Source organism: Arachis ipaensis, chromosome B5 (assembly GCF_059453495.1).
Source record: "Arachis ipaensis isolate K30076 ecotype BB chromosome B5, ASM5945349v1, whole genome shotgun sequence".
NCBI classification, from domain to species: Eukaryota; Viridiplantae; Streptophyta; class Magnoliopsida; order Fabales; family Fabaceae; genus Arachis; species Arachis ipaensis.
The window spans coordinates 131,348,752-131,371,501 of NC_142440.1; the positions used below are offsets into that span (position 1 = coordinate 131,348,752).

At 35.1% G+C, this 22,750-nt stretch overlaps 2 protein-coding genes, 1 non-coding gene and 1 pseudogene across 3 annotated transcripts; all 4 read left to right on the forward strand.

The window, feature by feature from the left end:
• The first annotated feature begins 6,176 nt into the window (after positions 1-6,176).
• LOC148565804 (isoliquiritigenin 2'-O-methyltransferase-like) lies at positions 6,177-7,956 on the forward strand. Its single transcript, XM_088486325.1, has 3 exons — positions 6,177-6,277; positions 7,019-7,244; positions 7,862-7,956. The coding sequence occupies exons 1-3, from the start codon at positions 6,254-6,256 to the stop codon at positions 7,954-7,956; spliced, it is 345 nt and encodes a 114-aa protein (XP_088342451.1). The 5' UTR covers positions 6,177-6,253.
• Positions 7,957-7,959: 3 nt separating this feature from the next.
• On the forward strand, positions 7,960-9,051 carry LOC107643957 (uncharacterized). The gene is made up of 4 exons (XM_088486326.1): positions 7,960-7,967; positions 8,519-8,654; positions 8,851-8,920; positions 9,023-9,051. Exons 1-4 carry the CDS (start codon positions 7,960-7,962, stop codon positions 9,049-9,051), a joined length of 243 nt encoding a protein of 80 aa, XP_088342452.1.
• A 2,490-nt stretch (positions 9,052-11,541) lies between these two features.
• LOC148565805 (small nucleolar RNA R71) lies at positions 11,542-11,649 on the forward strand. The gene has a single exon (XR_015884818.1). It is a non-coding gene; the product is annotated as a small nucleolar RNA R71 (small nucleolar RNA).
• Positions 11,650-15,294: 3,645 nt separating this feature from the next.
• On the forward strand, positions 15,295-19,513 carry LOC107640987 (uncharacterized; annotated as a pseudogene).
• Positions 19,514-22,750: the final 3,237 nt, after the last annotated feature.

Genomic DNA, 22,750 nt, shown 5'->3' on the forward strand with positions numbered 1-22,750 from the left:
GGTGACGCGGACGCGTGGGCATGTTTGTGCCTAAGGCACGCCTCCAGCCATGCTTTCGCGTGACTCTCTGTCCAATTCTCTTTTCTTCGAAATGCACTGGTGACGCGGACGCGTCAGCGACGCTGCCGCGTCGCATGCGTGCTTTTTTTTAAATAAAAATAATATGCAGAATGCTTATGCAAACTATATGCAGCTATATGCAGGGATGATGAGAAGTGTCATTAACATCATAAAAATAAAGTAAAAATAAAACTAAGATTGTAACGGAACGATCATACTATGGTGGGTTGTCTCCCACCTAGCACTTTGCTTTTACGTCCTTAAGTTGGACGCTCTTTAGGCTCATTCTGCTTCTCTTGGTGGGTCTTCCAAGAGGAAAATCTCTAGTTCCTTTTGATTCTTCATCTTCTCACCGTGATAAAGCTTTAGGCGATGTCCATTAACCTTTAGAAATTTGGAGCTAGTAGGATGACACAGGTGGAAAACTCCGTATGGCTCTACCTTTTCTACTCTGTAGGGGCCTTCCCATCTTGATCTCAGTTTACCCGGCATGAGCCTCAGTCTGGAGTTATATAGTAGAACTAACTCCCCTGGTCTAAATTCTCTCCTTTTAATGTGCTTGTCATGGATAGCCTTCATTTTCTCCTTGTAACACCTGGAGTTGTCATATGCTTCTAGGCGGAGGTTCTCTAGTTCTGCTAGTTGTAGCTTTTTTTCAGCACCAGCTTTTGTAAGATTCATGTTGCACTCTCTTACAGCCCAGAAAGCCTTGTGTTCCACCTCCACGGGGAGGTGGCAAGCCTTTCCATATACCAAGCGGAAGGGGCTCATCCCAATGGGTGTCTTGTACGCTGTTCTATATGCCCAGAGTGCATCTTGTAGCCTGACACTCCAGTCCTTCCTATGAGATTTTACTATCTTCTCCAGAATACGTTTAATCTCTCTGTTAGAGACTTCTGCTTGCCCATTGGTTTGGGGATGATAAGCTGTTGCTACTTTGTGAATTATCCCATGCTTTTTCAGTAATCCTTTTAGTCTCCTATTACAAAAATGGATGCCTTGATCGCTCACGATTGCTCGTAGAGATCCAAAGCGACAGATAATATGGTTTCTAACAAAGGAAACAACAATGTTAGCATCATCAGTGCAGGTAGAAATTGCTTCCACCCATTTAGAAACATAATCTACGACTAACAGTATATAAAAGTACCCATTAGAATTTGGAAACGGACCCATGAAGTCAATGCCCCAAACGTCAAAAATTTCACAGAAAAGCATAATCTGTTGAGGCATCTCATCCCTCTTGGATATATTACCAAACCTTTGGCATGGGGAACAAGATTTACAAAATTCAGCAGCATCTTTAAAAAGAGTAGGCCACCAAAATCCACAGTCTAGAATTTTTCTAGTTGTTCTTTGGGGGCCAAAATGTCCTCCACTCTCAGATGAGTGGCAGGCCTCCAAAATGGACTGGAATTCTGATTGAGGCACACACCGTCTAATTACCTGGTCAGCACCACACCTCCATAAATATGGATCATCCCATATATAATAGTTGGACTCGCTTTTCAGCTTGTCTCTCTGGTGCTTAGTAAAATTTAGAGGAAAAGTGTGGCTAACTAGATAATTAGCTACAGGTGCATACCAAGGAACTACTTCAGATACTGCCTGTAAGCTATCAAATGGGAAATTATCATTTATAGGAGTGGAGTCATCCTTAATGTGCTCAAGGCGACTCAAGTGGTCTGCCACTAAATTCTGGTTACCACTCCTATCCTTAATTTCTAAATCAAATTCTTGCAGCAGTAGTATCCAATGTATTAGCCTTGGTTTGGACTCCTTTTTAGCTAATAGATATTTTAGAGCGGCATGGTCTGAGTACACTACTACCGTAGTACCAAGTAAATAGGCTCGAAACTTATCCAGAGCAAAAACAATAGCAAGAAGCTCTTTTTCAGTAGTAGTGTAATTAGACTGAGCAGCATCTAAAGTCTTAGATGCATAAGCAATTACAAAAGGGTTCTTACCTTTGCGCTGAGCCAGCACTGCTCCTACTACATGGTTGGAAGCATCACACATAATTTCAAATGGCTGGCTCCAGTCTGGTCCTCTCACAATTGGAGCTTGAGTCAGGACGGTCTTCAGCTTATCAAATGCCTGCATACAATCCTCACTAAACTCGAACTCAATTTCCTTCTGTAGCAATCTGGATAAAGATAATGCTACCTTACTGAAGTCTTTAATGAATCTCCTGTAAAAACCTGCGTGGCCAAGGAATGAACGGACTTCCCTCACGAAGGAGGGGTAAACTAGAAATAACATCCACCTTTGCTGGATCTACAGAAATGCCAGTATTAGACACAACATGTCATAGTACAATTCCTTGTTTGACCATAAAGTGACATTTTTCAAAATTTAATACAAGGTTTGTACTGACACATCTGTCTAACACTCTAGATAAACTATCCAAGCAAAGGCTAAATGAATCACCATATATGCTGAAATCATCCATAAAAACCTCCATACAGTTCTCAATAAGGTCAGAGAAAAGACTCATCATACATCTTTGGAAAGTAGCTGGTGCATTGCATAAGCCAAAGGGCATTCTCTTATAAGCATAAGTCCCAAAAGGACATGTAAAAGTGGTCTTTTCCTAATTTTCAGGAGCTATATGAATTTGAAAGTAGCCTGCATAACCATCTAAAAAGCAGTAATGGGATTTACCTGACAGGCGATCAAGCATTTGATCAATGAATGGCAAGGGATAATGATCCTTGCGAGTGGCTTGGTTGAGACGCCTATAGTCAATGCAAACTCTCCATGGATTCTGCACTCTAGTTGTCAGGAGCTCTCCATGCTCATTTCTTATTGTTGTGACTCCAGATTTCTTGGGCACCACTTCTACTGGGCTGACCCATTCACTGTCTGAGATGGGGTAAATGATATCTGCTTCAAGTAGTCTGGTTACTTCTTTCTTGACAACTTCTAAGATGGTGGGATTCAATCTTCTTTGAGGCTGACGGACAGGCTTTGCTCCCTCTTCTAAGAATATTCTGGGTTCACAAACTTGAGGGCTAATGCCTATTATATCCGCCAAGCTCCATCCAATTGCTTTCTTATGTTTTCTCAGCACACTGAGTAGCTGTTCTTCCTGTTGAGAAGTGAGTTCATTTGCAATGATAACTGGGAACTTCTGCTTGTCCTCAAGGTAAGCATACTTGAGGTGTGGAGGAAGGGGCTTTAATTCTAATTTATGCTCATAGCTAGGCTCTGGATCATCCGGGGCTGGTGATAATGGTAAAGTCTTCTCATTGTTTTCAGAAAGTGTCCCCACACTTGGACCTTGCTCCATGTACTTCTCTACTAATTCTTCCTGGTGAACTTCAGCTACAGTTTCATCAATAATGTCGCATTGGAAGATAGAATGATCTTCCGGAGGATGCTTCATAGCTTCATTTAAACTGAAACTCACTGTTCTGCCATCTATCTCAAAGGAGTAAGTTCCTGAGAATGCATCCAGCTTGAACTTTGAAGTCTTCAGGAATGGTCTTCCAAGAAGGATTGATGATGGTCTTCCTGAGTCATTAGGGGGCATTTCCAGGATGTAGAAATCAATAGAAAATGTGAGCCCCTTAATGCTCACTAATACATCTTCAGCAATTCCAACTACTGTAATAATGCTTTTATATGCTAACACAAAACGAGCTGCCGACCTTTTTAAGGGAGGGAGCCTCAAAGTATCATATATAGACAAAGGCATTATACTAACACATGCTCCTAAATCACACATGCAGTCCGAAAAATTTACACCTCCAATGGTACAGTTAACCATACATGGACCTAGATCACTACACTACAACATTTTTGAGCTATTGCAACATATAATATAAGTAACCCTTAAAAAGTGTTGTCTAAAATGGTCAAAAGCAACATTTAAAATTTGTTGCAAAGAAATAAAATTATTGCAACTCTTTGTTAGCCAACATACTGCAAACGTTCTCTTTGATCAATTTAAGATACATATAAAAAAGCGTTGCTTTATAAATTAAATAGGCAACATTTATAATATTTATCTATTTTACTTTCTAAGAGTGGCTTCTAAGTGTTGTCTAAAGTTTTTTCACTAGATTTTTTATGTTATTTCTTTTTTTAAATTACTCTTTTGCTCCTGAACTCAACCAAAAATAAGAAAAGAACCACAAAATACATCAAGTAATAATTGATTCTTCACATTCATGGCTACCATTACTTAGAAACAAAACTTGAACCATACCATTTCAGAATCAAAATCCTAACCTTAACTCAATTTTCCCCTTTAACGACATTGACGCACGTTCTGCATTCCTCTCTGCTCGTCGTCGTCGTGTTCATCACTGCTTAAGCTCGCGCCATGTTCTACTCTGTTTGCGCCGTATTCTTTTGCTCGCATCGCGTTCTTCTATAGTCTGATCTAATGTGTTCTTCTACCTGCGCCGTTTTGAAACTTTTGCTCTTCTCAGCAATTTTGAAATCTCTTCTCCACTCCACCGTTCTGAAACCTCTGATTTGCTCCGCCGTGGTGCCGTGCTCTGTCCATCGCAGGCAAGTCGACAACTCTTCGTCGTTCACCTCTTCCTCTCAAGCTTCTCGCCTCGGTCCTCGGGCATCTCTTCCTTGAAGGCGCCGTCATCCTTGAAGGCTTGCATAGATCTCTCAGGCATGACAAAAATTTCTTCCAGATTTTTTACATAATTAATTTGGTTGAATTGTTGAAATAACAAAACTATTCAGAGACTTTTTTCTACTTCTTCTTCTTCAGTGTTCCATGGTCCACACTTCAATCCTGCAGAATCAAGCCATTTTCTCCACTTCTTAATTTGAAGCCTTAAAAAATGAATATCCAGTGAGGTATTTTTTATTCATCATTGAATATTAATATAAGTTAATAAATAACAATTTTTATGTGTGTGTTTTGCTGTCCAGGTTAGAGTCGGGAACATTATTGAAAAGCAAGGTTAGGTTTTTCCTTTTGAGTTCATTCATTAGTTAGTTTCTTATTTAGATGTTCAATTGGTTTGCTCTGCGTTGCTCTAATTCCAGGGCTTTGAGGTATCTATGCATTGCTCAAATAGCTTAAACTCGTTGCCAATTAGTTAGTATTCCTTCATTTGAAATTGAATATTGTTTATCCAAAGTCACTCGCCTCTTTTGCCTTTGTTGTTAACCTCTTTTGACTATTGTAACCATTTTATGTATATTTGTTAGTTCTACTGCTATAATCAGAGAGTATAGGTTTTGTAAGTGCTTGTTTGGATTTGTTTGCATGCCTCTGATTGTTATTTAATGTATGAGTTATATAGAAAAAAATTTGGCTGAAAATTAGATTGCAGAGTTAAACCATTATTGTTATGCTCTACATGTTTCTTCTTTTTTTTCTTTTTTCCTTTTTTTAGACAAGGACTTAATTTGAATAAATTGTCATTTTCATTTATTTGTAAATTAAAGAAAAAGTATGATGTTATTCACATACTAGATATAGATCAATATGTGGTACAAATTGCACTACTGAAACAGCTATACTATATCTTAGGAAGCTTCTATTTTGTGAACACTTGTTGCTAAAGTATTGATATTATCCCTATGAAGTGTGAACCATACTTGGGCATGAGCTCTTTCTTTAGAGGGAGCTGAGTCTTGTAGGATGGACAATGTAAACAAGCTTCCTTAAACTGTAGGTAAAGTTGTCTTCTAATATCTACTAGCTAATCTTTCATTGAAAAAAATACAAGCAGATAAATGTGATTAGCTTGCCCAGTACAGCACTTGAATGATTAAGTTTTTGTTGGATGAACTCATGCCCTGCCAGGATGAACTCATCACAAATCTTAATGGAAATGAAGGCATGCATATATTACTCTCTCTGTTGTTTTTGTTGTTTGGTTGATGTTAATAGTCTATAATTTAGTACTAACTGGAATTTTTCACCACTTATTGTATTACTGATTCAGATGATATTGGATCAAGGGGATTAGAATGCTGGCGGCTACTGAGATGCCAAATCATGGAAAACAAGCTTGTGTAATTCCTGGTAATGATCTTATTTATGTTAGATTTTTGTTTTACATTTGTAATCATATTGAATCGGTACTTAACTAGGGGTGACCAGCTCAACTTGACTAAAATTTACAGGTTTGCCAGATTTTGCTGAATTTACAGCTTTATTGGAAGCGTTTTTGATCCTGACACTAGAGGCCATGTTCATAAGGTGTAGGAAATGGATCCTATAAATTTTGAAACTGTAAGTTGATACAATTTATATTATGATTGTAATCATTCATGAGCTCTTCATGAACCACCAAGGCCCTCAAATGTCATCAGTGTTTGGTAAAGCTATGGTAACATTTGTGAGAGTTGTGAACTAATTTAATCTTCCAAGTGTATTTGTTGGACAACTTATAACTACATCCCCAACTATATCTATCTTTCTGATGAATTAAAGCAGTTAGTGCAATTTGACTTTCAATGAGGTTTTAAATGCAGTTGTCAGCATAATGATCATTGCTATTTGATATTCAAACTTGATTATGCTGTTTTATACCTCATAACTTGTTCATATATGTCTATAATGATATGCAAAATGGATAAGAGTATAAGTTAGCTACCATTTTCAAGGTCAAAATACCAAAACAAGTTTTTCTTTTCAGAACTGCCTGCAATCTTTGTCAAAGAAGATCTGGTGATTATTTTTATGTTCAATGAGCCAGTGGAAACCCTTATTAAGTTTAGTGAACAAGTTAGATAACTAATTGTTTTTCAACTAATAAAATTGGTTTTCAAGATTTTTCAACAAGAAAAATAAGAATGCTATATATTCATCAACTATTGAAATATATCTCATAAGAATTATAACTAGCACTATATTTCAACAAGAAAAATAAGAATGCTATATATTCATGAAAAGTGATAATTTTGTTTGACTATATTTCAACTATAATTTATACAATGATAAATCACGATGCTAATGATAAAATTGTGGCAGGCTATTTGTCATAATTGGTCAGATGAGAAGTGCATAACAGTGCTGAAAAACTGTTATAAAGCACTCGAAGAGAATGGAAAAGTGATTATCTTTGAGATGATCATGCCTGAAGAACCAGATTCAAGCAATGCCTCTAAGCTTGTCTCTATTGTTGACAATTCTATGTTCCTTCATGCTGGAGGCAAGGATAGAATAGAGAAAGAATTTGGGAAGCTAAGCAAAGACGGTTTGAAATGTTCTTTCCTTCTTAATATTGCAATCTTCATCAGCTTAATTAGATTTTACTCTACTGTTTTGATCTGTTGCTTGCTGCGTTGCTGGATTGTGATTCAACAAGTAATTTAAGTATAGCTTTCAACAAGTAATTAGACTTTTTTATATGTAGTTGAAGCTTCTGGTATAGAATCATATCACAAACACTGATTGTGATATAAACACAAGCATGCACACTGCATTATGTGCTGAACTAGGAAGATGATTGTAGCAGGGATTGGTTATGAATTTATCAGACAATTAGACATGATCACATCACATGAATATTATTTCCAAGAATCTAGCATTTGAATGCCATATATCTGGTTCCCTTTAACCTTTCAGTTGAATTATAAGTTCACCTCCACAAGCTCCATTTCATATTCACTGTATAATCCAATATACAAACACCAAATGTGTAGTGTACTAATAGGAGCTTCAGAAGAGACTCTAATGCTTGTTGAACCTATGGCTAGTGGTTGTGCCTGCTCATACGAATTTGGTCTTTATGTGATGTGCTACTGCTTGTTTTAAATAATATTATGTAGATGAATGTTATTTAAAAGTAGTTTGCCTCCTTGGCTTGCACAGCACAACTGATCCTACTACTGGATTCATATCCAAAGAGTTGCCAAGTGAATAGTGGCTATTTTATGTGCTGCTCCAAGGAAGCCTTTAGATCCTAAAGTATGAGCTGGTAATTCCCTTTGCTTTCTTCAATTTACACTTGGAAATAGAATTGGATTTGTTTGAGTTTCAGTTACCCGATTCCAACAAATTAAATTAAGCTAATAGGAAATGACTGAAACAAAAAGAAGGGTTACTCACTATTAAAAGATTAATTAAGGGATGAAAAACTATCTCGCATTGAATTAAAAATATTAACTCGAATACAGAAAGGAAGGGATTGAAGTCCTTAGTGATAATAAACTGTCTTGAATTAGTACAAGTATACTGAATTTTGTATAATTAGTTTATATATGTAGTGTTTTTAATGTCTGAAGTGATTATAAAATATAAATACACCCATCACATACGAAATAATCACTAGTTTTAAGCATATAGCAAACCCTACTAATAAATACACCCATCAATTCAACTCATCACACTTGATTGATGGCAGCATTGCATAGTGCCATGTTTAAAAATAAGGTTGGACAAATACCCTTTTTCTAATTTTTATTTTATGAGCTTGCTTTTTGTGCTAACTGCATTTTTTTATTATTTTTACTTTTTTTCCCCTTGTAGTGTGGAGTCTGGTGACATTGATCTAAGGCTAAGGCTATTAATCCTTATTCTGCTTTTAGATGGTGAGATACTGAAGTTTGTCTTGCAAAGTCTAAGGCTATTAATCCTTATTTTGCTTCTAGATGGCACTCCACAGGTAAATTCATGCTTTCCTTCTATTCTATAGTTCTATGGTTCTTTATATGGGTTTAGTTTTCTTCTGGTCTTTTATCTTTGAAAATCTTTAATCTTGGTTCCTGAAAAATTTTCTCTTTTATACATGAATTTTTATACCAAGCCCGGCTACTTGTAACTTATAGTTACTGAAATAAAGCTATATATGTGCAATTCAGGCTGCTCTTGTCAAAGATCCAGGTATTTCTGTCAACCATGTGATTTGGAGTCCAGATGGTGCTTTATTCAGTAAGTTGAAAGTTTTTAAATTATTCGTTTATGATATTCTCTAATGTATACTTTCTGAAGTCAACGCAACCAATCATTGATATGACTTTGTTCAACAAACAGGAGTTGCTTACTCAAGGCACATTGTTTAGATATACTCTTATCATGGTGGCGATGAAGTACGACAGCACCTGGAGGTAGACACAAACATTTGCATGCATACACATTGGATAATTCTATCTTTTTACATTAGATTTTACTTATAACCATTTGCAATGCTTACAAAATTTATTTATTGCTTGTCATAAATAAATAAATTTTTATTATAATTTTTCAGTTTTAATGATAAGTTGCTTATTTTTTGTTGTGTATTATTTGCAGATTTAGCATATGGGACAAGTCAAGCATGGATATAAAATATGCAAGTAAATTGATATTTTTTTGATAAATATTAATTACTATTTTGTTATGACAATTATTGTTAGACAAAAATTTTATTATTTTATTGAGAATTATTGATGAACATGTATTTGAAATACTAATTAAACCTTTTAATATCTATTTTAATTAGAATTTTATTATTAGTTATTTTGTCTCTTTTATAAATTTTTTCTATTGTGCACAAATTTATTAAATAAAATAATTACACATGTATGAATAAAAAATTTTATTGTAAATTTTATTTGTGTATTTTTATTACAAAAGTAACTTTTATTTTTATCAAAAAGGCAACTTTTCTATTAGTTGCATATTTTGAATATTAGACAACACTTGTATGGTTGCATATCCAAAAGAAAAAAACAACACTTGTATAGGTTGCATATCCAAAAGAAAAGGCAACACTTGTATAGGTTGCATATCCAAAAGAAAAGGCAATGCTTTAAAAGGTTGCATATTCATAACTAATAGGCAACACTTCAAAGTATTGCGAATTCAAACTTATAAGCAACACGTAAATGGGTTGCATTTTATTGCAAATAGGCAACATTTTTTACTAGTGGCCAAAATATAAGAGAAAAGACAACACTGAAAAAGTGTTGTCTCAAACACACCTTTGAAGTGTTGTTGTTTTTCAACCAAAGGCAACACTTACCAAGTGTTGCTCTCAAAAGCGTTGCTTTTGAAACAAAAAAGTGTTGCCTTTATCTAAGGCAACGGCTGCATATGCAACGCCGCCCAGAAACGTTGCCTTAGGTCCAAAAGTGTTGCAATAGATCAAAAGCAACCTTTTGTCAGCCTTTAGGCAACACTTTTTAAATGTTGCCTCAACCTGAAAATGTTGTAGTGCTACATTTTTCAGGTATATTTCCCATTAAAGCAGATATAGAACTACCTAAAGGAATAGTTTCTAATTCATTAATTTTATCTTTATGTATGCACAAATCCTTTAGAAACTTTGCGTATTTAGGTACCTGTTGAATAACATCAAAAAGGGGAATAATTACCTCGACCTTTTTGAATATTTCTACCATTTTGGGATCAAGTTCCATCTGCTTTCTGGGCTTCCTTGCAAGTTGTGGAAAGGGAATAGCATTGGCACTCCTTGTAGCTTCAACATCCTTTGGTGTTTCATTCTGTGGTTGAACTGCTTCTTCTTCAACTATGTCTTGTATGTCCTCTTCCTCTTCAGCATCTTCCACTTCTACCACATCCTCTGTTGGCACGTGTACTGGTGGGCTTGGCTCTTCATGGTTTCTTTCCTGCAGTGTGGTTCCAGACCTTAGAGTGATGGCATTGATGCCACCTTTGGGATTAGGCAGTGGTTGAGAAGGAATTCCACTGGAGCTTGAAGGTTGATGTGTGGAATTAAGTGATGAATCCATTCGGGAGACGAGAGCTTGTAAAGTGACTGTCAAGCCATTCAGACTAGAGTTCAGCTGAGCCTGCATGTCTTGTTGTCCTTGCACAAGAGAACGGAGCATCTCGTCATTTGATGAGGAATTAGAATAAGTGATCTGAGGAACTTGTTGTTGGTTGTGCTGGGTTCCTTGTGACTGTCTTAGGTGAGGTGCTCTATAAGGTTGATTCTGATTCTGCTGTCTGTTGTTATTGTTGTTATTTCACCTCTGGTTTCCATTATTGTCTCTGCCTTCTCTGTTAAAGTTATCCCTCCAGCCATGGTTAGAATTATCTTTCCATCCTTGATTAGAGTTGTCCTGCCATACATGGTTATAGTTGCCTCCTTGTTGATTGTATCCTTGATTCGGGCGGTCATAGAAGTTGTGAGTGGCTGCCACGGTGTTGTCTTCTTGGAGCTGCAGACATTCATCAGTATAATGACTATAATCAGCACAGATCCCGCATACTCTTTGTAGAACTAACTGTTGGCTTTGTTGTGGTGAAGGATGAGCTTGTTGTGCCTGTTGTTGATTTAACTGCATCTGCTTCAGTAGGTTGGTCATTTCACATATACTCTGGGTGAGAGCAGTAGTCTATTTGCTAGAGGAAATCTCTGCAACAGCTTTGGGATGGTTGCACCTCTGTCTGTGATTCCTAGTGGACTCAGCTAAGTCACTGATCAGTTGCCATGCTTCATCTGCGGTTTTATACTTTTTCAGAGAACCATTACTGGCACCTTCCAATGTAGTCTTATCCTGGGGGTTCATGCCTTGAGTGAAGTAGCTGATCAATACTAGTTTACCAATCATGTGATGGGGACATGCGTCCAGGAGATTGTTGAAGCGCTCCCAATATTCATAGAGAGTCTCTGAGTCACCTTGAACAATGCAGGAGATCTCTTTTCTCAGTCTATCTGTGACTTCAGCTGGGAAATATTTTTCCAAAAATTCTCTCCTGAGTGTATCCCAGTTGGTAACAGTTGCTTCAGGTTGGGAGTAGTACCACTCCCTTGCCTTTTCCTCAAGAGAAAATGGGAAAGTAGTTAACAGAATAGAAGTTTCATCTGCACCATGACGCCTAACAGTATAACAGGCTATCTGGAAATCTCTAAGGTGCTTGATAGGCTCTTGAGCAGGTAAGCCATGAAACTTGGGTATCAAGTTGATCAGTGCGGTTTTTAGTTCAAAATCTACAGCTGCGGTCGGGTGATGCACTTGATACGGCTGCAGTGTAAAATCTGGGGCTCCAGCTTCCTGGAGGGTAATTCTCCTAGGTGCTGCCATGGTATCTACACGTGAATCAACTGAATCAGTAGTAAAGGAGCTTGTTTCGCTCTCAGATGGTGGTTCAGATTCGCCCTCAGATGAGACTGGTGAACTGATAATAATCACTTCACTACCCTCGGAGGCTAACCGACGTCGAGTTCGTCTAATATGTGAAAGAGTTCTTTCAATTTCAGGATCAAATGGGACTAAACTCGGATCAGTCAATGAACGCGTCATTCAATGAGAAAAACAAATAGCTCATGGTAACAGAAGTAAAAATAAAATATGCAAATAAAAATAAAATATATGCACTAATTAATAATTTAGCACACTATTGCAACTCCCCGGTAACGGCGCAAAAAATTGATGCATGGCAGAAATTAACCAATTTAGAGATTTCAATTAAGAGGACAGCGTTGCACGTATAGCTCTTAACCGGATCTACCTCACCAATTTAAAAAGGGTTGCCACAAATTTTAGAAAAAAAATACTGGGAGTATGAGTCCCAGGTCATCTCCCAACGAGTTGCAGGAAAGAGTGCTATTTTATTAACTAGGGGCTTTCAGAAAAAATAAGTTTTGATAACGAGTAATTAAAATGATTAAAAATTAAAGCAATAAAAATAAACTAAGAATAATTATTGATACTCTGAATAAAAGGCCTTGACTGGGGGAATAATTAAATGGAATTTCTATCCTTGTTGGGATCTTCTCAAGTGAGTGTAAAAAGGGTGTTGTTCTCACTCGGTTATCCCTTACTAAATAAGGAAAAGTATGGTGATTAAACTAACTCTTACCCTCAAATCCTAGTCCTCTCCCTTGGGGAGGTCTAATGCTAGTAGGTATGGAATTAGCTAACAATATCCAATTCAACCAAGCACTTGAGCATTCCAACTCAAGTATCTCCTCTTAATCAACCCCCATGTCAAGTAGAAATTTTACTCCATTGACATGAAATTCATAAAAATATGAGAAGACATAATTAAATAAAATAAAATAGAGAATTAAAATTAATTAAAATTAATACGTTCGCGTCATTCAGCGATTTTCCTTGTTACGCGTTCGCGTCATTCGTGCATACTCCAATCCACGCGTTTGCGTCAGGCACGCGTTCGCGTCGCTGTGAATTCTCCATTTCGCGCGTTCGCGTGGGCCGTGCGCTCGCGTCATTGCTCGCTGGTCATCTCCTTAGTTTCTTGTGTTCCTTCCATTTTTGCAAGCCTCCTCTCCAATTTCCAAGTCATTCATGCCCTATGAAGCCTGAAACACTTAACATACGGATCACGACATCGAATGGGATAAAGAAGAATTAAAATACATAATTAAAAGTCTCTAGGAGGTAAGTTTTCAACCATGGAGTGATTTTAGGAAGGAATTGTAAATACATGCTAATCATATGAATAAGTAGGTAAAGATTTGATAAAACCACACAATTAAATACAATATAAATCATAAAATAATGGTTTATCAGAATCCAACAGTATTGAGGTAGGTGGAAAGCAAGACGCGGTGGCTACCATGGAGGAAGAAGATGTACATAATGAGAGGGCTGCTGCTGGTCCCAATAATGGAAAGAAGGATTTAGTTAGTTATGTGGAGGATTCTCTTCGTTATTGTTTTTCTTTGTTGTTGTGCTTCAACAGATTTGCCATGACTTTTCATCTATGAATTATTTTAGGGTGTGTTCTTAATCTATATATGGATAACCAATAATTGAAAACATGTTTACTTTCAAGGTTTGTTCAGAGTGAAGGGTTGGGGAGTGAAGGGTTGGGGACTTGGAATGAGATAGGGTTAAAATTAGTTGGAGTTGAAATTTTCGGATGGTGTTAAGTTAAGATTAATAGGGATAGTTTGAAAATTTTAAATAATTTTTTAAGATTTGAATATTTTTTTTTGTTAATTAAAAATTATTTTTTATAAGTATAACATTAATTTCATTTTAGTTTTTGAATAAATTTATCAGCAACCGATTCTTTTAGGGTGAGAAATAGTTATTTTTTCAAAATAAACTTGGTCAATAATTACAATTTTACAAAGTAGGCTTTGTTTTGGTGGAAAAATAAAAAATTGAAACTTAGGGGACTATCTTAGAATATTCTATTTATTTATGTGGATGTTATTCGTTCTTTATGCCATTTTTATAATTTACATTAATGATCCACGAGAATAATGAATTAAAATTTGAAAACTCTTAAATGCCCAAATTGATTCCAAGTCTTGGAAATTATTTGACTCTCAATTTATGGGTCAGCTTTCTTTTGAGTTCACTAATAATTACATAATCTTTATGCTATGAAAAAAATAAACCAATTAAAATGTTACATTACGAATTTTACAGAGTAAATCCCCAAAATGGTCTTTCAGATTGGGTTCGTGTACCAATATTGCCCCTTAGTTTCTAAATGCTCTAAATGCACCCTTCAATTTGAGCTCCCTGTGAAATCCTTGTCCTTCCACTCAATTCCGGCATGACTCAGCAGCTGGAGCGCTGAGCTGGCAGTTCCACCACCTCCACGTAGGCTTCATCACCCTCCACCATCACCATCGTTCCTCCTCTTCTCCCAACGGAGCCATTACCCTTCTCTCTTCTTCCAATCCTCCTTTCCCTTTCTCCCTTCCTCAAGCATTGTAGCCCTTTCCATTGGCCTAAGGCTAAACCACCACCACAAGCCACCATAGCCTCCACCATCTGTGACCACTGCGTCCAACCTCCTCCCTCTATCCTCTCCTTTTCCGTCAGGTCCAGAGACGTCGAGCTTTCTTCTTGGCGAACCACCTCCGCCGGTCCCGAGCTTACTGTCACCGCCAATCTGCCATTTTCATCACCCTCTTCCACGCACCGAACCCTAGCCCTATTGCAGCTTCCAACATCTCCATCGCCACCACCATCACCTCCGGCCTTTACCCAGCGCCGCCACATCTTCCTCCCCCATTTCCTCTTCTCAGCTAAAGAGCCGGGTACCTTCATCTTTGTTCCTCATCACCGAACTACTGCTACCGCAATAGCCGCTGCAACCACTACTCTGCCGGTGTCCTCCCCCGTCTGCTTCTCCTTGTCATTTCCATCACCCACGATGACTAACCCTCCTCTCCTTCCTCACATTTCGGTTTGCCTTCTTTCCCTGTCTGACCACCCCAACTTCCCCTATTAGTTTAGGTTTATTTAGAATTTAATTTTAATTTTTACCAGTTTTAGGCTTAGTTTAGTTTAATTATCTGTTTTAATTGATTTTAGGTGGTTATGATAGGTTAATTTAGTTTGTTAGATTCTGATTTTTGCTGAAAGTGTATGGAAATATTCTCCAAGCTTGAGGAAGAAGAGAAAAGAAGAGAGGAAGAAGAAAAGAGAAAGGGTTACGGCGGTGGTTCTGAGGTAGTGATCTGAAGGCTGGTGAACTGGGAGAAGGAAAGGGCTATAATGCTTGAGGAAGGGAGAAAGGGAAAGGAGGATTGGAAGAAGAGAGAAGGGTAGTGGCTCCGTTGGGAGAAGAGGAGGAACGATGGTGATGGTGGAGGGTGGTGAAGCCTACGTGGAGGTGGTGGAACCGCTAGCTCAGCGCTCCGGCTGCTGAGTTATGCCGGAATTGTGGGGAAGGACCAGGATTTCGCATGGAGCTCAAATTGGAGGGTGCATTTAGAGCATTTAGAAACTGAGGGGCAACATTGGTGCACGGGCCTAATCTGGAGGACTATTTTGGGGATTTACTCGAATTTTACAAGTTGCTACACAGTGAAGTCTTAAGGGTAGTTTGATCTAATCCCCAGTTATTCCTATTTCTCATTTTTCTTTTCTTGTTCTTTTTTTATTGTACCCAAAAACAAACAAAAACCTCTCAGATTCATCACTGCAATTGCATGTCGATATTTCAATTTGTGCACTCTCCGCCTGAGGTAAGAGAAGGAGAAGAGAGGATGATGTTGAGAAATGAGGCGACGGTGACAAAGCAAAAAAAAATGTTCTCGGGTAAGAATGAGTGTTGGAGGACGAAGAAAATGGCGGAGCAAATGCAGAGCTTAGTATCGAACAATGGAGGCCATCCGGCCATGGCCTCCCAAAAAAAAAAAAGCTAATAATATAATTATAAAAGAATAAACGTAACTCAATTAGTTTTAAATCTCATACTTATTGTATACTAGACTACTTGTGGCAGTGGCGAAGCTTAAGTTAGGCAATGGGACATAACTTAAGCTTAACTTAAAACATCTAAGTTCAATCTCATTTCTTGCTCTTATTTTTATTGAATAATAATTTTTAATTAAAAATATATTAGACTTGGGCTAAAGTAGGTGAATTAACCATAAATATTATCTGAAATAGTGAAGGGTGCTTGATAATATTCCATTCCTTGAAAGCCAGTGAATACTAGAGCCAGTGAAACGGTAGCTACTAAAGCGTAAAGTGCTCGTTTTTCCTTCCCCGCGAGTATAGCATGATGAGCCCAAGTTACGGTTGCTCCGGATGAAAGGAGAATAAGGCGTCCGCCCTGTACTCTGCTTCAGCACTAAAACGAGCAACCAAACTCCGTTTTTGACTTTCAAAAGAAGTGACGAGATTTCAACCCACCAACTGAACCCTTTGCGGTAGCTGGTGTCGGCTAGCAAGTTTTGGATAGGTATGGCGTAGAGAATGAGGAGGGGCCGAGGATAAGTTATTTCGTAGATAGTGAGTAGATGAATTGACGGATTCCAGCGAGGAGCGACTCATTGGAGCTATTGGCTTCATAACACATCAAAATCAAAAAATAAAATCAAATCAAATAAAAAAAAGTCATCTAACAAAAAAAATAAAATTAAAAAAGATCATCTAACAAAAAAAAAAAGATAAGAATCATCATTCAATAATAAAAATTTAGGTATTTTTTATTTATTTAATTTAATATTATTTTATATTTTACTGTTTATTTAATTTAATTTTTTATATTATGAAAAGATATTAAAATATTCAATAAATATTATAACTTTTAATATTTATCTTTTTAACTTTTTCTATATATATTTACAGGATATATATTCAAATTTTTATACAAACATAATGATAAAAAATTAAAGAATTGATGCATTTTTTAAGAGGAAGGCTAATTTTCAAGAAGGAAAAAATATAATTTCTACAATATCAACATCTGTAGATAGTTCTTCTACTTCAATGAATCACGAAAAAAGTGAGATACAACCTTCAAAGGTTCACAGAGTTGCATCTGATGAATTTGACCTTAATTCTTTGAAACGAGACCCTAAAAAACGGCTTTAAATTTGGCAATATCACCCAACCAAAGAGATGAGGTTAGATGAACTTATCTTAAATGGAGTCCATATCAAAAGCATCTTGACAATTATCTTCTATCTAGTACAAAGCATTCAAGACAATTTCAATATGTTTGGTTTGATATTTTTTCTTCATGATTAGAATATTCACCTTCTGAAGGTGTTGCATATTGTTTATTTTGTTATTTGGTTAGCAAAAAATCTAATAGACGTAATGGGCCAGATGTTTTTATTAGTAAAGGATTTAGAAGTTGGAAAAAAGGTTAATGATGAAAAGAATTGTGATTTTCTTAAACATAATGGAGATCCTTGCTCACTGCACAATAATGTAGTTGGAGCATGTCTAGATTTATTGAATCAGGTAAGTCACATCCAAAATGTAATTGAGGATTATACTTCTGAAGAAATTCAAAAGAATAGATTGCGTCTAAAATCCTCCATTAATGCAACTCGTTAGCTTATAGTTCAAGCTTGTACTTTCAGAGGCCATGATGAGACTCCAGAATAAAAAAATCGAGGTAATTTTCTTGAAATGATAAAACTCATAGCATCTTATAATGAAGTTTCAAAAACTGTGTTAGAAAATGCTCCATATAATACTAAATATACTGCACATCAAATTCAAGAAAAATCTTGTATGTTCTCTCAAAAAAGGTGAGAAAGCATATTTGTGAGAAAATTTGAGATTTTAAGTGTTGTATTGTAGTAGATGAAGCTCGTGATAAATCCAAAAGAGAACAAATGGCACTTATTTTTAGATTTGTTGATATACATGGTTTTATTCAAGAGTGTTTTCTTGATCTTGTACATGTTAAAGATACTACGTCATTAACTCTGAAACAAGAATTGTGTGACATTCTTTCTCGATATGGTCTTGATGTCTCTAATATTCGTGGTCAAGGATATGATGGTACCAGCACTATGAGAGGGGAATGGAATGGGTTAAAAGAATTATTCTTAAAAGATTGCCCTTATGCTTACTATATCCACTGTTTTGCTCATCAATTACAACTTACATTAGTTGCTGCGTCTAGAGAAGTTATTTCTATGCATCAATTTTTTTTTTAAATTGACTTTCATCGTCAATATCATTTGTTCTTCTAATAAGTGACATGATGAGTTACATGCTGCCAAGACAGATGAAATTGCCTATTTATTAGAGATTGATAAACTTAAAACTGGTAAAAGGGCAAATCAAATTGGTACTTTGAAACGAGCAGGTGATACTCGATGGAATTCTTATTTTTCTTCTGTTTGTAGTTTGATAATATGTATGTTGTAATATTGACTGTTTTACAAAAGATTATTGTTGATCGATCAACTTATTCTCAACGTGGTGATGCAGATAGTGCTTACAATATCCTGACATCATTTGAGTTTGTATTAATCTTGCATTTGATGAAAGATATTATGGGAATAACTAATGTTCTTTGTCAAGTTTTACAAAAGTAGTCTCAAGACATAGTTAATGTTGTGCAGCTAGTTCATTCTACAAAAACACTTATCCAAAGTATGAGAGATGACAGATGGGAGGAATTATTAAAAAAAGTGAAATCATTTTGTGAGTGACATGATATTCTAATTTCTTATTTAACTTTTCTTATGTAGCAAGGCAAGGACGCTCGCGTCACCAAAAAGATCATATTACAGTTGAGCATTATTTTAGAGTGCAGATATTTTTAGTCACAAGTGATAAGCAATTACAAGAGTTAAATAGTATATTTAATGATCAAGCAATGGATCTATTAAGTCTGAGCTCTACTCTCATGCCTAAGAATGCTTACAAAAATTTTGACATTGTTAAGATTTCTACTCTTGTTGATAGCTACTATCCCGAAGTCTTTATTGAACAAGAGAAGATTAATTTGCCTTTTCAACTTCAACATTTTATTCTTGATGCTCGTCATCATCCAGAAATGAAGAATTTGTCAACTATACATGAACTATATAGATGTTTAGCAAAAGCAAAAAAGTCAAAAGTGTATTACTTGATTGATATATTGATTTGTCTGATATTAACTCTTTCAGTTTCTACAGCTACTATAGAGCGATCATTTTCAGCAATGAAAATAATGAAGATAAGGTTAAGAAACAAGATAGAGGACGACTTTCTCGCAGATAGTTTGATTATTTACATTGAAAAAGAAATTGTTGAAAAGTTTAATTCTGATTCAATTGTTGAAAATTTCAAGTCACTCAAAACTGAAGAGTACCATTATAAACTACTTTATATTTTTTATCTATAGAATTATTTATTTATTATCTTATTAGTAACAAACTTAAAAAATAATTATATTTATAAATTTTATTTATTTTGATATAAATATTATTATTAAATTTTTATGTTAAATTTTTCACCCCTCAAAATTTTGTTCCAAACTCCTCCACTGTTTATGGGATCAATTCCTATTTTCAATATTTATTCAATCTTTTTAATTTTAAACATTAACATCTTGAACTTAAATTTTATTAGACTTTCATAATTAAAGATTTTATTGGTTTATTTATACAAATTAAAATCTAATTCTCATTGTCATTTATTATTCTTACTATCAACAAGATTTTATAATTTTAATGTTGAAATTAGTTGTAATAAAATTAATATTTTTATCTATATATAGTTATTTATTTTACAATAATATCTTAGACTTAGACTTTAATAAATTTTTACAAATTAAAAATTTTATTGACTTATTTATATAAATTAAAACCTCATTGTTATTATTATTTATTATTTTCATTATCAACTAAATTTTACGATTTTAATGTTGAAATTAGTTGTAGTAAAATTAATTTCTTTTAATTATATAATTATTTGTTTTATAATTTTAATTTTAAAATTTTTAAAATATTTTATAATATTTGTCTATATAATTATTTATTTATTGTCATATGAGTAATAAACTTAAAAATAATTATATTTATAAATTTTATTTTAATACAAATATTATTATATGATTTTTATGTTAAAAGTTTTTTCCATAAAAAAAATCTCTTCAAGTTTCGCTCTAGCCGCAAGTTAGATGGCGTTGACAAATTATTTAGATTCTTTAAATTTTGATTTTTACTTGAGATGATAAAGTGTAATTTTTTATTTTTAAATATTTTTTTTATTTTTTTTGTCTTATTTATAAAATAAATAATGAAAAATTATATTTTATTTTTTAAAATAAAATTTAAAATTTAGAGAATTTAAATTCGGCGTGAACATATATTGAAAAGCTCAAAACTGGAAACTCTACTTATGCTACAAAGAACATTAATAAACTTTACTTTATTACATTATATTATGCGACAGAGGAACTCATGAGTACTAACTAGCATTACAATGGTAGAATTCATTCGAAAAGAGGTTTAATGCTAAGAAAACGATTAATTAATAAATAATTAATAATTAAAATAGTTTCCAAATTTTGAAGTTGAGAAGGGGAACTCTCTTGAGTTTGCAGTACAAAAACATATTTAGTATCTCATCATCAGCAACAAGTCATCATCAATTGTTGGATATGAGATCCTTATTCTATACAACTGCGATTTGAGCTCTTATTAAATTGGTGATGGTGGAATAGTGTGGGAAATGGTAAACTTTGGGAGCTTTCTTTATTTAAATTAAATTTTAATATTACAAACTTACCTTTGTATTTTTTCATAATTTAAAAAACACATTGGAAGTTGAAGCTCCTTAATATACTTTTCTTAGTGGCTAAGTTGGTTATGTTCAAGGGACGAATCGGGGAGTGATGTGTGCAAGGTTCTTCTGCAATTGACCATCATTGTGACCCGATAAAAGCACAGTAAATCTTATAAACATCCACAGTGAAAATGTTGTTTAACATTGTTAACTAATAAAAGGAAAATTTCAAAAAAAACAAAAAAAAAATCACCTACCTCAGCTTATTTTTATATGCTCCTAGTTTCCTCTCACTAAACTGGATATATAATGCCTAAGGACCCTCAACTACTCGCGAATATATGGTTGTTTGCCGATGAACCGGTTAGTATATTGACTTTCGATGAATAAAGTGTTCACCTCCTTTAGAAAGAAAACGAATGTGTGGTTTCCTCATCGTTGACCTGATCGGTAAATTCACATTGTGTGAACAAACCGTTCTTCGGTCGATCTAAAAAATGACATCTACTTTCCGTTTACATATACGAAACAAAAATTACATTTACACCTCCTTTAACATAAGTTTTTACAAAAGAAAAGCATATGAACCAACACTTTGAACCAGCCAACTTAAACAACATTATTTAATAATTAATTTTAAACTTTTAAAAAATCAAAATTTAAATAATTAGCATTGATTAAGTTTTGGATAATTAGGGTTAGAAAAAGTAACCTCTCTAGAGGTCTAAACACATTCTCAGTAATCACTCCCCTCCTTGTGCCGCCTCGCCACTACCAGATTGCGTCACGCACGTCGCCGCTAGAGGGAGCTCTCGCGTGAACGCCGTAGTCCCTCCACTCCACGATTCGCAGCAGCAAAAATGACCACCGCAGCTGCTTTCTCTGGCGTTGGCAGCAACGCTGCCGACCACCGCATCGACCTCTCCCTCGCGAGTCGCAGCAGCGCCGCCCGACCACTGCAGCCCCTCTTCCCCCGCGATTCGAAGCGACGCCGATCACCACAGCGCCCTTCCTCTCCTCTCATTTCCACCTTCTTAATCCTTTCTACTTTGTATTCAGTGAACCAATTCATATTCTTTTAGTTTTTCTTTTCTAATTTCCTTCTTTCTCCTGCAGTTTAATTTAAAATTCAATTGTTTTTTATTGTTAATTTTGATATTTTTTGTTCTGTTGTTGCTGATGAAGATTTAGGCATGCCATCATCTTTGGAAATTCTACACAGCAACACCATATAGTATCTAAAATTCCAAATCTTTTAATTACTAACTCCGACAATGATTTACTTGAAAGAAAATAAACAATACTGTTTAGTTTTAAAAATTATAGTACTTTGATTAGATGTATGATATCAGATCATCAAATTTTTGTAATAATTTTGTTGTCGTCTCTTCCTTCAATCAACGGATTGTAGGTCATTGATCTTACAAAAGTGTCACAAGATCTTGCTTACCTTGCCAGTGATGTAGATTTGGTCATCTTAGAAGGGATGGTAAGTTCTTCCTTGGATAATGTTGGAAACTTCTATTATATTGATCAATGCTAGATGCATTGTTGGGATTTAATACTTGAAATTAATTAAGTAAGATAACAAGGGAAGTAATATTTTGGTTAGAAGTTATATAGTGGTATCAGTCTTTCCTGATTTAAATTAATTATCAACTTACTATACAATGTAATAAGATAGTTCTTTGTTTAAAGAAAACTTTTGCATAGCAAATTCTTAAGCATTTGGATGATTATAATTAAAACATTGAAATCCTTATTTCTTTAAAATCTAATGTTAGCGGTGTATTAATTGAGTTATTTGTTCAGGCTATTTTTTTATATATTTTTGGATATTTTTTTTATATGT

Excerpts from the sequence above, each read along its gene's own strand:
- LOC148565804 (XM_088486325.1), top strand. The coding sequence starts at position 6,254 with ATGGATCCTATAAATTTTGAAACT. Across the intron at positions 6,278-7,018 it reads ATCCTATAAATTTTGAAACT|GCTATTTGTCATAATTGGTC; the intron begins GTAAGTTGATAC and ends AAATTGTGGCAG. Across the intron at positions 7,245-7,861 it reads TGGGAAGCTAAGCAAAGACG|CACAACTGATCCTACTACTG; the intron begins GTTTGAAATGTT and ends TGGCTTGCACAG.
- LOC107643957 (XM_088486326.1), top strand. Across the intron at positions 8,655-8,850 it reads TTCTAGATGGCACTCCACAG|GCTGCTCTTGTCAAAGATCC; the intron begins GTAAATTCATGC and ends TGTGCAATTCAG. Across the intron at positions 8,921-9,022 it reads TCCAGATGGTGCTTTATTCA|GAGTTGCTTACTCAAGGCAC; the intron begins GTAAGTTGAAAG and ends TTCAACAAACAG.